Genomic DNA, 15112 nt, shown 5'->3' with positions numbered 1-15112 from the left:
TCTGTATTCTCTGGAGTGCATCTACTTATGCGTCTAAATGCGCGTCTGATTCTCAGTGTACATGCGCAAATACACGTGCAAATAGACGGAATGCTAGACGGGCCCGTATTTTCTCAGATCAAACGCGCAAATAGACACGGTGATTTACGTGCAAATAGACGAGCGTTTAGCCGCGCCTATAGACGCGTCCGTAATTTCTCTACTAAAGCAATGCCTATAGACGCGCCCGCTATTTTGCGCGTCTACCAAGCGCGTCTATAGTTGCTTTGTGTTGTTGTGAGGTTTTTGACCCTCCCATATCAATCGTTTGTATACATGGAGAGGATGTTATTGACATTGTATCTATGAAGAGGCTGTTATTGACATTGGAATACGTTCTAGTTAGGCTCACTCACTAGAATATATATGTGGTGGTGTAAAGCTCTCTCTCACCCTCAAGTTCTCACACCATGGACTACCTCCATAGTGCTCACACTATCACGATTCCTCCACTTCAATGTTCCGCTCTCGTTCATTTGCACCCTGATTTTGATACGATTAAAGACGAAACTGAGTTGTGGCTCTTGGCGACCTTCAACCCATCCTCGGAAAATGACAAGAAACTCCTTCTTCAGTCTCAGATTCCTTTTCTGACCTGCTTGGCTCACGCCGCTGGCGAGACAAGACGCGTTGCCTCTCTTGCCAAATTTTACTCTTGGTTATTCAAGACCGACGACATGACCGACGACCTGCTTGGCCTAGGAAGGGACCTTTCTGCAGCCACACTCCTCTACCAATCTGTTATCGATACTCTTAACGGAAAGCCTTCCGCTTCAGGAGTGCATAGGATCGTCACCGTGGCACAGGATTGGTGGAGTGAGATTCGTCCGAATATGCCTGCGACGCAGCGATCCCGATTTCTTGGTGCTTTGGGAGATTCAATTGATGCATGGAAAGGCCAAATTTCTTGTCGTGAAGCACGAAGCATCCCGGATGTTCAGACCTACATTCTCAGGCGTCGGAAGTTTTCTGCGATATTCGTCGTCTTCGTCCTCGCGGAGTACGCGCTAGGAATAGAACTTGATGAAGAGACGCTGACGAGTCCCCTCCTTTCTGAGCTCCATGACGCTGTGGCAGATCATGTTTCGTGGGTGAACGACCTCGTGTCGCTGCAAGCAGAATATTTGGGAGGCGACTACGATAATATTGTTTCCGTGGTGTGCTTCAACGAGTCTCACGACTTCCAAGTCAGTGTCGAGACCGTATGCAGAATGATCCACCAGAGAGACGATGATTTTGTTAGGTTTCTCAATGAAGTTAAAAGGTCCAAGCTGATGGAAAAACCTGGAGTCGGAAGGTACCTCGAAAGCTTGGGCGACTGGATGGCTGGAAATCTGTTGTGGTCATATGAGACAGCTCGATACCATGGTGTGGATGCAAACCCGAAAGCTATCGATCAGCCTCTTCACGTCATCCTCTATCCCCAAGAAGTTAAATGAGTCGCAAGACATCTAAGACTATGTTACAACCTAATTCTCATCTAATGTTATGCATTAGTGATGGAGTGCAAGGGCCAAGACATCTAAGATTGTGTAACCTACATCATAATGTTATGCATTAGTGATGGAGTGCAAGGGCCAAATAACCTATGCTTTTACATATGTCAATCTAATTCTCAAATTATATGTCCTCAAGGTTTCAATGAATATGAAGTAGTCTTTTCATCTTTCATTTTTTGGATGTCTTTGTCATACTAAGCAACTTTAATGCCTATTTTTATGCTTTTCAACCATTGCATTAGGCCTTACAACAATATCGAATGTGTATTTCAGGTTTATAATATGGAGTGATGTACTTGTGATTTATATTCAACTTACTGGACAAGTAATCCGTCACTTCTCCTCTGAATCCCGGACCATTATCTGAAAGTAACTCCAGGAGAATTCCAAATCTGCAGCATATGTGTTCATATATAAAATCAGCAACCCCTTTGCTGTCCACTCTTTTTACTACCTTCACCTCTGCCTATTTTGATAAATACTCCAGTGCGGTCAACATATAACATTTCCCTCTGGCAATTCTAGGTAGAGGACCAACTGCATCTATTCCCTGTCTCTCAAAAATAGCATAAACCAGCATAATATTTCTCGGCTCCATTTTAAGATTTCTTTTTCCCATCCTCTGACATTCATGGTAGGATCTACACCAATGCTGCACATCCTTCTGTATTGAAGGCCACACATAACCCTCTAGAAGTATTTTCTGTAGTGTAATTGTTGGAACACTGAAAGGAAAGAGTAGAGTGGACACAAACTCAGAATACTTGCATTATGTTACTTGTAGAATGAAGAAGAGTGAGGTCCTTAAGTAGGCACCTCATACATGCTCACTGACATCACTGATGACCTCAGAGCTCCACAATCATCTCCTCAATCTGCTCCTAGATTCTCTCAATCATCCTATGTGGCTCTCCACCACCTAACTGTGCTTATGGGCACCTAACTGTGCCTCTAGCACTCACACATAGAAACATAAGGTGTGCCTGAGGCATACACCTTGAGATATCCCAACAAACCCCCCCTCAAGGGAATGCCTCAGGCTATGTCAAGGATACATCTAGTCTCATAGTTTCTCATGCCATCTCATGGTGGTCAAGGATAAATCTATGGCTAGGTTCTCATGCTAGCAAGGGTTCCCTTGGGTGTAAGGTAAACAAAAAGGGATTCAAAAAGACCTTCCAATGGTTATCTCCCCTGCATGTACATGCACACAATGTCTGCAGGAAGTACCATGGAGCAAAACATACACATGGCCTACATCATAAGGTGACCAGAGGTGTTTACAAAACACACAAAACACAATAGTTTATTTCATTCATTTTGGAGGACTATCCAGGCTGAGTACCTTGACTCAACATAAAAAGAGAGATCTGGAGCATACATAGAGATGTGTTTAAAATGCATAATCTGCAGAGGATGCCTCATCTTGTGGAGGCTCAACAACTGAAAGTAGATTTGCATTTTCTGGCTTTCAAGTTGCTTCCTTTTTGGCAACCATTGTCTTGGCAATCTTCAACAAGGAAGCCATGTTGGCATTTTCTTCTTTTGTAGCATAACAAGACATTGCTTTATGTTTAGGCTTTTCACATATTTTGCATAAGCAAGCCATGAGAGGGTCTAACCCAGGTATTGGGCAGTGTCTTCTCTCTTACAGGGCTTAGAATAACAACTGAAATGCTTCAAAATATAAGCATTTAATGTAGCAAAGTCTTGTGACTAAATTTCAATCAATGATGCTTCTTCTTACATGCTTCACAGAGGTGGCTTAAAATGAGAACTTTCCAATCAAAAATTAGGTCTAGCAATTCAAAACAAAACTGAAGCCACACTTGTACTGATGCTATTTAAAACTTCAAAAACTCAGAAATGCTAGAGTAGCATTTTATGTAGCATCATCTTCAAAAACTTGTCAAAAACTGTCAAAACTAAAAGATTGAACTTGGAGGGCTTGTAGCTCACTCTTCAAAGCAAAGGAAAGAGGGGTTTCAGAGGCAAAAGAGAGCTGGTATCCCACAGAATATCCTCTGGGAAGAAGAGGCGCAAAAACGCGTCAGAACTCCATAGCTTGCCTCTTCAAATTCGACTGGTTTTTCTCTGTTTTCAGCTTGAATAAGCAACCATTGCTGCTCAGATTTCAGCACAGGATAGCCCAAGGCATGGAAAAGCTCCCTCTGAAAGGAATTAGAGAAGCATGGAGAATTCTCAGAGAAAATGCAGGAAGAATGATCGACGATTTTCGTGTAATGGCGACGAAACGGGCGCGGCTTTCTCTGATTCCTCTCAGCCAGAGGTTCGCCCCTTCAAGGTGGATCTCCAGCAGGAAGGACGTGGGAAATGGCTGAGAACCGGAGGAGAACAAGCTTAAGCAAGTTTTGGGAAGAAGAGGGAGAGATGGTGAAGAAGAAGATGAAGAAGAAGATGATGATGTGGCAGAAATGGGCTCAAGGGGGATCAAATGGCTCTGATACCATGTTGGAACACTGAAAGGAAAGAGTAGAGTGGACACAAACTCAGAATACTTGCATTATGTTACTTGTAGAATGAAGAAGAGTGAGGTCCTTAAGTAGGCACCTCATACATGCTCACTGACATCACTGATGACCTCAGAGCTCCACAATCATCTCCTCAATCTGCTCCTAGATTCTCTCAATCATCCTATGTGGCTCTCCACCACCTAACTGTGCTTATGGGCACCTAACTGTGCCTCTAGCACTCACACATAGAAACATAAGGTGTGCCTGAGGCATACCCTTGAGATATCCCAACAGTAATCTTAAAAGCATAGTGTCCTCCACAAGCTCCTTCATGACAAGATGATAGTATATAATATATTTCTTCTCTCCAGGGCACTCTCCTCAAAATCTGATCAGCCCCTCTCATGTAAAGCTCATCATCAATCATCATATACTGTCTGCTCTTCCGTATGAAGTGATATTTCTGACTCTTTTTAAGCTCCTAAGGTAGATGTCCAGTAAGTAAGAAATCCACTATCTGAGCTAGGGATTCTCTCCCTCTGTACAGTGGATCTTCAAGCCTTGCTATCACTAGATCTTGATCACTCATCTCCTGAGCCAATTCATGTGCCATTTGATTACATGCATGCAATTATCAATGAGAATGAAGACCAAGTTAAAATTAAGCACATAAGAGAAACTTAATTATATGACTCAATTTGATGCCAACTTCTTGATACATGTGTATGTTTGATCCAATGAAATTTGTTCATTGCTATGATTTCAACATTCCATAAAGCAAGGAATCCTATGAGAAAATATTGAAGAAGAGGGGAAAGAGGGGGAGAAGGAGAGAGAAAAAGAGGAGAAGGAGACATATGCTCATGCATAAGCATAAGCATGTCAATTTTGAGGTTCTCTACCTGGATTAGTACTCTAAAAAGAATGTTATGGTTTTGCTTTAGTCCATATAGTCTTTGTAAATCACCTCTGGTCACCATATGATGTAGGCCATGTGACGTGTGTTTGCTCCCATGGTACCTCTTGCAGACATGAGAAACTAGGTCCACACAAAGGCCTATGATTAATCCTTATACATGCAAGAGAGAGAACCATTTGGGGGGGTCTATCCCATTTTTGTAAACCTTGACCCTTGGGCACCTTTGCTAGCATGAGATCCTAGACATAGATTTATCATTGACCACCCTGAGATGGCCATGTGTGACCACCATGAGATGGCATGAGGAACTATAAGACTAGATGTATCCTTGACATAGCATGAGGCAAACCCTTGAGGGGGGGTATGTTGGGATATGTGTGATCAAGGGCTTGCTAGGAGCATGTGTGCATCCACTAGCAGTCATATGGTTATGCGTGTGTGTAGAAGAGGCACACTTAGTGCCATAGACCATGACACAAGGGATGATGTAATGCAAAGGTCCCCACATGGGGGGGTGCCTATGATTGTGGAGTTCTTATGATTTAGGAGCTACCTCCTTTGATGTAGGAGAGGTGCCATTGATTTAGGCCACCCTCTCTCCATTTCTATAAAAGAGGGACTTCCGTCAGTGATAGGGTCAGATCCTGCGGGGTCGTGTCATTTGGTATCAGAGCCATTCTATCACACTTGAATTCAATGTGAGGTATGCAGGAATGATGTCTTCCAGGTACGCTTTTTGAGATTGCTCTTGCAAATCTGAATTTTCGCTCATGTATGGGCTGAATCGTTGGCTGATGATGCACACTCATGATTGGGAGAGTTGTGGAAGAAATAGACGTCCATAGGTTGTGTGCTCTCTCTTAGTTGCTACGTGCTCAAAAATCGAGATTCCCTGAGAAGGTAGGCGATGAGAAGACTTGCTGTTTCAGCAAGAGATATGAGTATGTGTTGTTTTTGACATATAACTTCCCACGCTTGGGTTGTTGATGATTGGTTGTGTGGGGAAGAGTGGGCTGGTTAGGAAAGAATTCGCTCTAGGTTCTTAAGGATGAGATTCCTACCCTAGAAACCTAGATTTGCTACAGTTGAGAAGTAGGAGGAAAGAGAGGGTGTTCATAAGCCTAGAGACTGGCTTGTCTAGGAGATTCGGGCATAAGAGGCAAGGGCGATATGATTGGGGCAGGCGCTTGGCTTTGGGAGGGAGTGTATGGCTTGATTTTAGCACGTTTTGGCTATTTTTGGATGGCTGGAGAAAAGCGGGACCAGATCTATTATAAGCGAGACTGTTTTTTGGTCAAAAAAGCAGGTTGCTTTTTTTTTCTCTAGCAAGGAAAGCACTTGCTCTAAATCAAGCACCCACCCTAAATTCACCTAGCTTTTGATGGCCCTTCTTGGCTATTTATATACCCGGGATTCCTCTCTCTCTCTCACTTTAGCACTTCAGTGCATGAAGGCGAATTTCCCACCCTCTTCCTATTTGAGATCAGCCTATCGGATTCTGCCATCTTTCTTGTGTCCTCTACCCACCTTCTTCCTTGATTCCATGTAGCACTAGATTCTCTTTTGCTAATGTAAAGAGCACGTGTTTGGACGCAGCTGTTTTTCTTCTAGTCCCTCTCTCGTGCGAGATATTTTCTAGCCATGGAAGGACATCAAAGTAACGAGACACCTACATTGGATTACTGTTTTATTGAGATGGAGGAGGAGGCTACATCAGAGATTATTCCTCATAGACCTCATGACTTGCTACGAGAGATGGACTTGATGGATGAACTCTGCTCTTCACTTCTATAAAACCCCTCAATACCAGAAATATATTGAAAAAGGCTCGTGCTATTCTAAATGTAGACAGCTTGTTTTAGAGTCTTTGTACTGTGCTTCCGAGTTATTGAGAAGCAATGAAGAAGTTGAAATCCTCAGTTTTGACCGACACCTAATTATTTTTTGCTCGACTGGATCTTTTGAACTACTCTTGGTTCAAGAAGCTTCCCAATTTTGTATGAACTATGCTCTTAATTGTCTTGTTATTAAATTGACAGAGTTTTGCTTAATTTGGTTTTGATTTGTAACTAAGTGGCATTTATAATTTGATTGGTTTTTCTCAAATTATATAACGTGTACTTTTGTTCCATATATCTTGAAGTTTTTTAAATATATGGTACATTGAGGATGCCTGAGACTTTGTTACATCTTACACTGGACTTAACTAAGACAATTGGATTTCCCTTTCTCGAATCTTGGTGCATAAATTCCTGTTTGGTTTCTATTTGAAGTTTTGATCTCTATGCGATTGTGAGTTATGATGTTTCTTTGAGTTACCATTTGGACATATGAAGGTTCTTATTGATTAGACTAGGGTGCGTCTTGTTGGGATACCTTCTTTGAATCATGCCCAAAAGCGAGGTCATTGTGATTCTCACTCTTTTAGCCCGAGGTCATGGATAGTCAAGATTCAAGAGTTGTTAGGAATGCTACCTACTAGTTTTCTTCTTTGACCTATTGGTTGGGGTATTGTAACACAAGGGGGTGATATAATCACATTAAGAAAAGGATTGAGAATGGTTTGCCACCTTGACTCAATCTGGGATGGTCTAAGTTGAAGAGGGATTGGCTACCCTAATTCACTCATATTGTCCATTGAGTTTTTTATTTGTAGTATACTAGGACACTAAGGTATGTTACTTTTAAGATTCTCTGATGTGGTGGTATAATCCAGCGTGAAATAATACCCAAGGACCTCTAGGATGAAGTACAAGTAGGCTGAATTGAATTGGGGGCACCTGATTAGATTTTTTGCGAGGGCTGACTAAGATTCTTTACCCTGAGAGAAGCCATGTATTTTTTGGGTTCAACCGTGGAGCTCCATAGTCTAGGCTTAATCTCAAGGAGGGTTACCACATCTCTTTTAATGATGGTCTATCAGTGCTTTGTTTGGAACTTGGTGCTCCTAGATGAGAGATCCTAAGAACTGGATGATCTTGTGATCGGAGCGGTTTATTGTATCCTGTGATCGGAGCGATTTATTGTGCACAAGTTTATATAGGATATCCGATAGTGGATCTTGTTTTAAGAGATCTCGGAATGGCTATTTCCGTACTCTTTGGATCACATATGATGTTACTCCTATGATGGTTGACTATATAAATGTCTAGAATAGTACCATTGACTGCATATAGCCAATTGATTTTTTACTGATTATCCTCATGTAGGGGCATTTCGAGGATAGATCAGGGGACCATATCTTTGGTCAAAATTTTGCCCATTGATACTTCCATGAAGATTCTTCCATCATGAGCTATGAACGGATACCTAATTGTTTTGCGATGGAAAGTCTGTCATGTATTTCAACCCAAGAATTTGAATTACAAGGGTATTCCGTTGAGGGATTTTTTGAATACTCAGTAATTCAAGAAATTGGGATTGATAGAAATTGCAACCCAGAAATTCACCTCGAGGGGCTCAATTGATGGGGTTGTTCGAACAATGATTCCTCGATCTTAACCTAAAATTTTTTAGTTCAAGGGTATTCAGCATGATGAATATTTTTTTGCAAATTCCTAGTTAGAACTCAATAAATAAAGTTGATAGAATCATTTACCTTTTGGTACGGATTTTATCATACTTGTGTATGGATATGTCAATAGAACTAACTTTGTGGATTTAGGGGTCACTTGATTTCTTGAGGAGAGCCCCTCCGCTTAGCCTCTCTGCCTCAGCCTCTCCGCCTCCCCTCCGCTCAGCCTCTCTGCCTCAACCCCCCCTCACCCACTCAGCCTCTCTCTCTCTGTCCCCCCTCACTCGCTCAGCCTCTCTCTCTCTTTCTCTCTCTCTCTCTCTCTCTCTCTCTCTCTCTCACATACATGTCCATAGAGACTCATGCTCAGCCTTATATTAGCACACCTATCCCCCTTCTATATCACAGAAACATAGCCAGGTTTCTTACCAAATCTCATACATTTGCAATTGAGAAGGGAGCTTGGATGCATTAGCCCAGGCATGCTAGAGTCTGTACCCTTTTTGTGACATGCAGACAATTGAGATGGAGGCAGACTAGAATCTCCTTTGACTGGCCAATATGCCCTTGTTTTCCGAGGAACTTAGTGAATTCTATCTCAAAATATTTAGGCTGGAAAGAGATGGATTGACTAGAATCTCCTTTGACTGGACAATATGCCCTTGGACAGATAACCACATTTGAAACAACTAGTTTTTTCCCATCAATCAAAGCCTCAAAAATATTTTTAGCATAGGCTTTATCTAAAGTCCTACTATTGGTGAAGATGCTTGCTTTTGCCACCGATGAAGCATGTACAACATAAGTCTTCTGGCCCCATATGTATCCTGGGTCATCATCTATCACTATCTCATTTAAGCGAAGATTTAGATTCTTCATTGACATAATTTCTGTCACTATCTCATTTAAGCGAAGATTTAGATTCTTCATTATCCAGGCTGGGACTCTGGCCATCTACATGGCAAATCATAGGTGGTGTATCGAAGGTCTTCTGGACGGGCTCAGGTGGTATGGGATGCTTGGGTTAGATATGGGCCTATGGATGAGTCGAGCTGTAGCCCACATTCTCGAGGGTGGTCGGGAGGATTGAGGCGCTTGCACTATGATTCTGGTTGGATTGAGGATGAGATTCTAGGTTAGTGATAGGGCCAGATCCTACAGGGTCATGTCACGGTGGAGGGGGGATCAGTCTACTCTTTGCGTGTTGGGTCTCACACTCTTTGCTCTGAAGAAGGGTGTTGGAGATATCATAGTCAAAGAGTGTGTTGGTGTGTAGTACTAGGTGATCTAGTACTAGTCTATGTGTGTGTGTCTTGTGTGAGTGCCACATGTCATCATGGGACTTATCCCATATGCACTAGGTGCTAGTGTGTGAGTGAGTAGCCTACATACGGCTTGTACTTCACTTGTCTTGTCATACTTGATGAATGAATGAAAGCCTTCTTCATGTCTCATTTGAGAATTATTTCCTCACACCCTCTCTCTCTCTCTCTCTCTCTCTCTCTCTCTCTCTCTCTCTCTCTCTCTCTCTCTCTCTCTCTCTCTCTCCCCTTTCACCATGTTTCTAAAAAAGGGGTGAAGCAAAGCAGATATTTTAGTTAGGTGATGATGATCAATACACTCACAACCATCTCGTCAAGAAGCACATTGATAACATCCCTTTTTTATCATAGACGTCTTTGTTTTTACCATCCTCATGCAATAGATTCATGTCTCAAAATGATTCATGTCCGATAATATATTTACCTCTGTGGCAATGCTTGTCACAAATCCAAAAGATGTGATTCTTGTAAGAAAATCGCCGAAGTTGAAAGTCACGATACATCTCAACGTGCTTGGATTTTAGCAAAGGTACGAAGAATTCTTTTCACTTGGATGAATCAATAGGGTTATTGAGACTTTGCAGGCTTGATTGAAGACTTCTAAGCAATACTTAAATTTCAACTTTCCCTCTCCTTTTGAAGTAAGAAAAAAAAATCTCCCATCTCTTTTCATGTGATATATATTTTTTAATTTTCATTTGGCAAATAAAAAATACAATGAAGATATCTCTCATTTTTTCAAGGAAATATATATATGTATTAAATAAAGAGAGGTGTAGTAGAATTAAAAGTGACTCAAAAAGAGTCTTGTACCACAAGTGGGATGTCTCTAAGTGAAATATTTAACTCAAATATATATTCTTAGATGTCGTTAAGTTCGAGATGTGCTTAGATGACTTAATGTTCTCTTCAAGTCCCAGATATCTTTAAGTCTCGGATGTACTTAGATGTCTTTAAGTCCTAACTATCCATGTTCTCCCTAACTCCATGATATCTTTAAGTACGGAATGTCTTTAAGTTTAAGATGTCTTTAACTCCAAGATGTGCTTGGATGTCTTTAGGTCCAAGATATCCTTATGTTTGTCAAAATGTCTTTAAATTCGACATGCTCTTGAGGTCAAGATATCTTTAACTCAAAGATGGGTTATAAATATATAGTTAAGTCCGGTATGTCCTTATGTTTGTTGGAATATCTTTAAAGTTTGAGATGTTCTAATGTTCAAGATGTCTTTAAGTCTAAGATGTCATTATATTCGTTGGGATGTCTTTAACTTCGCAATGTTCTTAAGTTTGTTATGTTCATTGGGATGTCTTTAACTTTGAGATATCCTTAATTTTATTATATCCTCGAGATGCTTTTAAGTCTGAGATATCCTTATGTCTAAGATGTCTTTAAGTGTAGACGCTACTAAACCAAGAAAGTGACTATACAACGAAGCCCTCATAGTCAATAACTTTCAAAGTTGATCTTACACCTATCTTACAATATAAGTTACACACAGAGTTACTAAACCATAACATCAAAATAAAATATAATTCAATGGTTAAAATAAAGATATAAACTCTCAAAATGTCATAAGCTAAATGCAATCAAATAGACAATTATACAAGCTTTTACTTCGAATCTTGCTTATCTAATTTCTCTAGCATCTTGAAAGCTTTTATTTTTTGGAATGGCTCAGATTATCTTATAATGGGATGTGACGCCTTTGCATTCTTTGATCCCTTTGTCTTAATGCTTGGACACTTCCTTTGTATAGAGTTGACAAAGTCATCCTAAAGCAATTGAGGGACACAAGGTCATATCTCTTGACCTTTTCTTCGGATCCTCCAAGTGCAAAATGGTCATGCCGTCTAGTTGAGAGAGTAAGAAATCATCATCTCATATGACAAACACAATGGTACATGCATTTACTATAGAAAATTTGAGTCATCATAAGCTTAAGAAAACATATATCGTAGAAATACACTCTACATACTGATAACTTCCAATGCATGGACTACTGATAACTTCTAATGCATGGACAAAGCCATCCATTACAAGCTCCCTTCATGTTCCTATAGTCACACACTTGCAGATGTCACTAGCACGTTTTGTCATAAGCTCCACGTTTACACGTCCTGGCAACCTCCAGTTCAATGGCGATTGAAATCCTTCTCTTTATGCCAAGTCTCAGCAACTACAAAGACATAGTTGGTGTGCAAATAACAAAGAGTGCTCTATCAAAATGAAAACTTATGAAATCAGAGGAGAATGTACCATTGTACTCAATCTTCGTAATGTCCTCTTGAGTTGCCTCTACTAAAATATACAACATTATACAAGCTACAATTACAAATTACAAGCCGAAAAAGAATCCTAAAAAGCTGCTGATAAGAGATTTTAACATGAGATAGTGATAAATGAGTCTACCTGAAAAGTAATGATTGGAGGTGTACCATCCAAAAAGTTATTGTAGTACAGTTTGAGACAATTGTCAACAATTGTTGTTGTTGGGGATCGGGATGGCAATAAGAATCATAACTTTGGCTTGGTATTTACATAAATTCTCTATCTATGCCTAATCATAAGTGTAACATGTCCACTTTGTGTCACCATTATACATATAATAGAAAAAGTAAGGCTTCCTTTACCTATGAACCTTAACATCTTTATCTCTCTCTCTCCCCCAAAGAATGAACATTGATGTCAAGTATATCTAAGGCCCATTGCACTAAATACACAAATATAGTCTTTATTGTCACATTCTTTCTAAATTCACTTTTCTTTAGCATGTCCATGTACTAAAATTAAGGAAGCGCCATAGTCATAAGCTTATACAGAACCCAATCCATCCTCTTTCAAAATAGTATGCGCTTGTCACAATAATGATACCATTCGTATCTTGATTCGCATGTGCCATTGTTTGCATGGCCATTTACAAGAACTTGCATATATGTGAGCCATGCAAACAATGCTACATGCAAATCAAGAGACTAATAGTACTATCAAATCATTTAATGCACCATTAAGGCAAGGTTATTTATTGGATAAGCACATACTATTTTATGATTGCTTTCGCATAAGCTTATGAACATGACACTCTCTTATTTTTAATACATGGACATACTAAAAGAGAGTGAGTTTAGAAAGAATATGGTAAGAAAGACTATATTAGAGCATGCAATGTAACGAGCTTTTGATACACTTAATGCCAATGTTTCTATTTTAGGAGAGGAATACAAGATGCTAAGTTTCGAAGCAAAAGCAAGCATGGCTTCTTTTATTACGTGCATAATGGTGACACAAAGTGAGCATGATGCATTTATGATTGGACACAAAGAGCTAATTTTTACGAAAATCAAACCAAAACGATGATTTTTACCGCCATCTCAACAACCACTATTGTTGACGAGTGGATCGAATTATACTACAACAACTTTTCTGATGTTACACGTCTCACTCATCACTTTTCAGGTATCCCCATTTATCATTGTCTCATGATTCGATTCTCTTATGGACAACTTTTCATGATTCTTTTTTAACTTAAGATCTATAACTATAGCTTATATAATACTTGTGTATTGTACTGGAGATAACTTAAGAGCATATTATGGAGCTTGATTTAAATGATATGTTACTTTAAAGGCAATGCAAAATGGCTTTGGAAACTCCATACAAAGAAAGTGTCAAACCATTAAGAAAAAGAAATTAGAGAAAGCAAGGGTCTCTCATTTCGTTACAAGAAAGTCTCAATCATTCAAAAAACTAAAAGATGCCAAAAGGATGAAAATGAAAGAGAAATCAGACATGCAAGATTTAAAGTGAAAGCTTGTATAAATATCTATTTGATTGGATTTGGCTGGTGATATCTCGGGAGAGTTTGTCTCAATTTCAATCATGAAATAATACTTTATATTGATGTTATGATTTAGTGACTATGTATGTACGTCACGCTCAACTGTGGAAGTTATTAATTATGAAAGTTTGTTAGTTTAGTAACATTCTGGACTTACACATTTTAAAAATGATGACATCTCAACTCAAAGACATCCGGACGTATATAACAAACTTAAAAATAATGACATCTCAACTTAAAGACATCTCGACATACATAACAAACTTAAGGACAACTTAAAGTTAAAGTCATTCTTACGAACATAACAACATCTTGAACTAAAAAGACATCTTGAACATAGGGACTTTAAAGATATCTCGGCAAACATAAGAACATCTCGGCCTTAAAGACAGAAGTCATCTTGAGCTTAAGAATATCTCGAACTTAAAGAAATCTCAAAAAACATAAAAACATCTCGTACTTAAACACATAAAATCATATCTTGGAGTTAAAGATATCTCAAACTTAAAAGAATCTCGGGCTTAAAGATATCATGAACTTAAGGAAGACATGGACATTTAGCACTTAAAGACATCTAAGCACATACGGGACTTGGAGCTAAGAGAACATTGACACATCTAAGGACATGTTGGAATTAAAAATTCATGGATTCCACGGAGAGCAGTCCCAAATGTAAGGACATCTCGAATTTAAAGACATTCATTCATCCCAATTCACATAAAGGCATATTGAGCTCAAAGACATTCTATGTTGAACTTCAAGGCATCACGAACTTAAAGAGACATGCACCCTTTAAAATGACTAAGACAAGTATCTTAGAATTCAAGAAAAATGGAGGAGAAAAAATAAGCTATTGATGATGATAAAAGTATAAAGAAGACATACACGTTTTGCACAATAAGTATAGATGAATAGTTTAAAATTTTCCCAGACCTTATTGCGCTATTCAAGAGAGAGGAATTTCAAGGCAAAACAAAATTAAGACAATTGATATAAATAACCTAAGACTTGAGACATTGGATGCACAAATGCTAATCTCTTTAAACCAAGTTGATCATAGTGTTCTTGATTGGTCTGAGATTTTTGAATATTTGATCATTTGAGCAAGGAAAAGCTAGAAAATTTGAGTTATAAGATATAGTTACACATATAGCCTTGCATTGTGTTCAATGCGACTATTATTATCTTATCTTTCATATTTAATTATTTAAGAAAAGTTTTTTGAGTTATCTTGTAACCTGTTTATTAGTAGAAGCTTATGTACAACATGTTCCTCTTATGTCTAAGACTCTTTTTGAGTCACTTCTAGATTCTATTGCACCTCTCTTTGTTAATACATACATATATACTTTTCTTTAAAAAAGGAGTGATAGTTTAATTGTTCTTTTTAATTGTCAAATAAATTTTAGAAAAAACACTTATCATATGAATAGGAGAAATGAGATTTTTTTTCCATTTGAAAAAGAGAGTAGTAGTTAATATTTATGCAGTGCTTGTAAATGTTCA

At 39.1% G+C, this 15112-nt stretch overlaps 1 protein-coding gene across 1 annotated transcript; it reads left to right on the top strand.

Moving 5' to 3' along the window:
• Positions 1 to 449: 449 nt before the first annotated feature.
• On the top strand, positions 450 to 1478 carry LOC147902127 (microbial Terpene synthase-like protein 13). The gene has a single exon (XM_087374426.1). It carries the CDS (start codon positions 450 to 452, stop codon positions 1476 to 1478), a length of 1029 nt encoding a protein of 342 aa, XP_087230552.1.
• The last annotated feature ends 13634 nt before the right edge of the window (positions 1479 to 15112 follow it).

Source organism: Dipteris shenzhenensis, chromosome 5 (assembly GCF_047967505.1).
Source record: "Dipteris shenzhenensis isolate YYH24624 ecotype China chromosome 5, Dip_SZ_1.0, whole genome shotgun sequence".
Classification (NCBI taxonomy): domain Eukaryota; kingdom Viridiplantae; phylum Streptophyta; class Polypodiopsida; order Gleicheniales; family Dipteridaceae; genus Dipteris; species Dipteris shenzhenensis.
The sequence above is the reverse complement of the archived record's forward strand: the minus strand, read 5'-3'. Positions and strand labels throughout refer to the sequence as shown.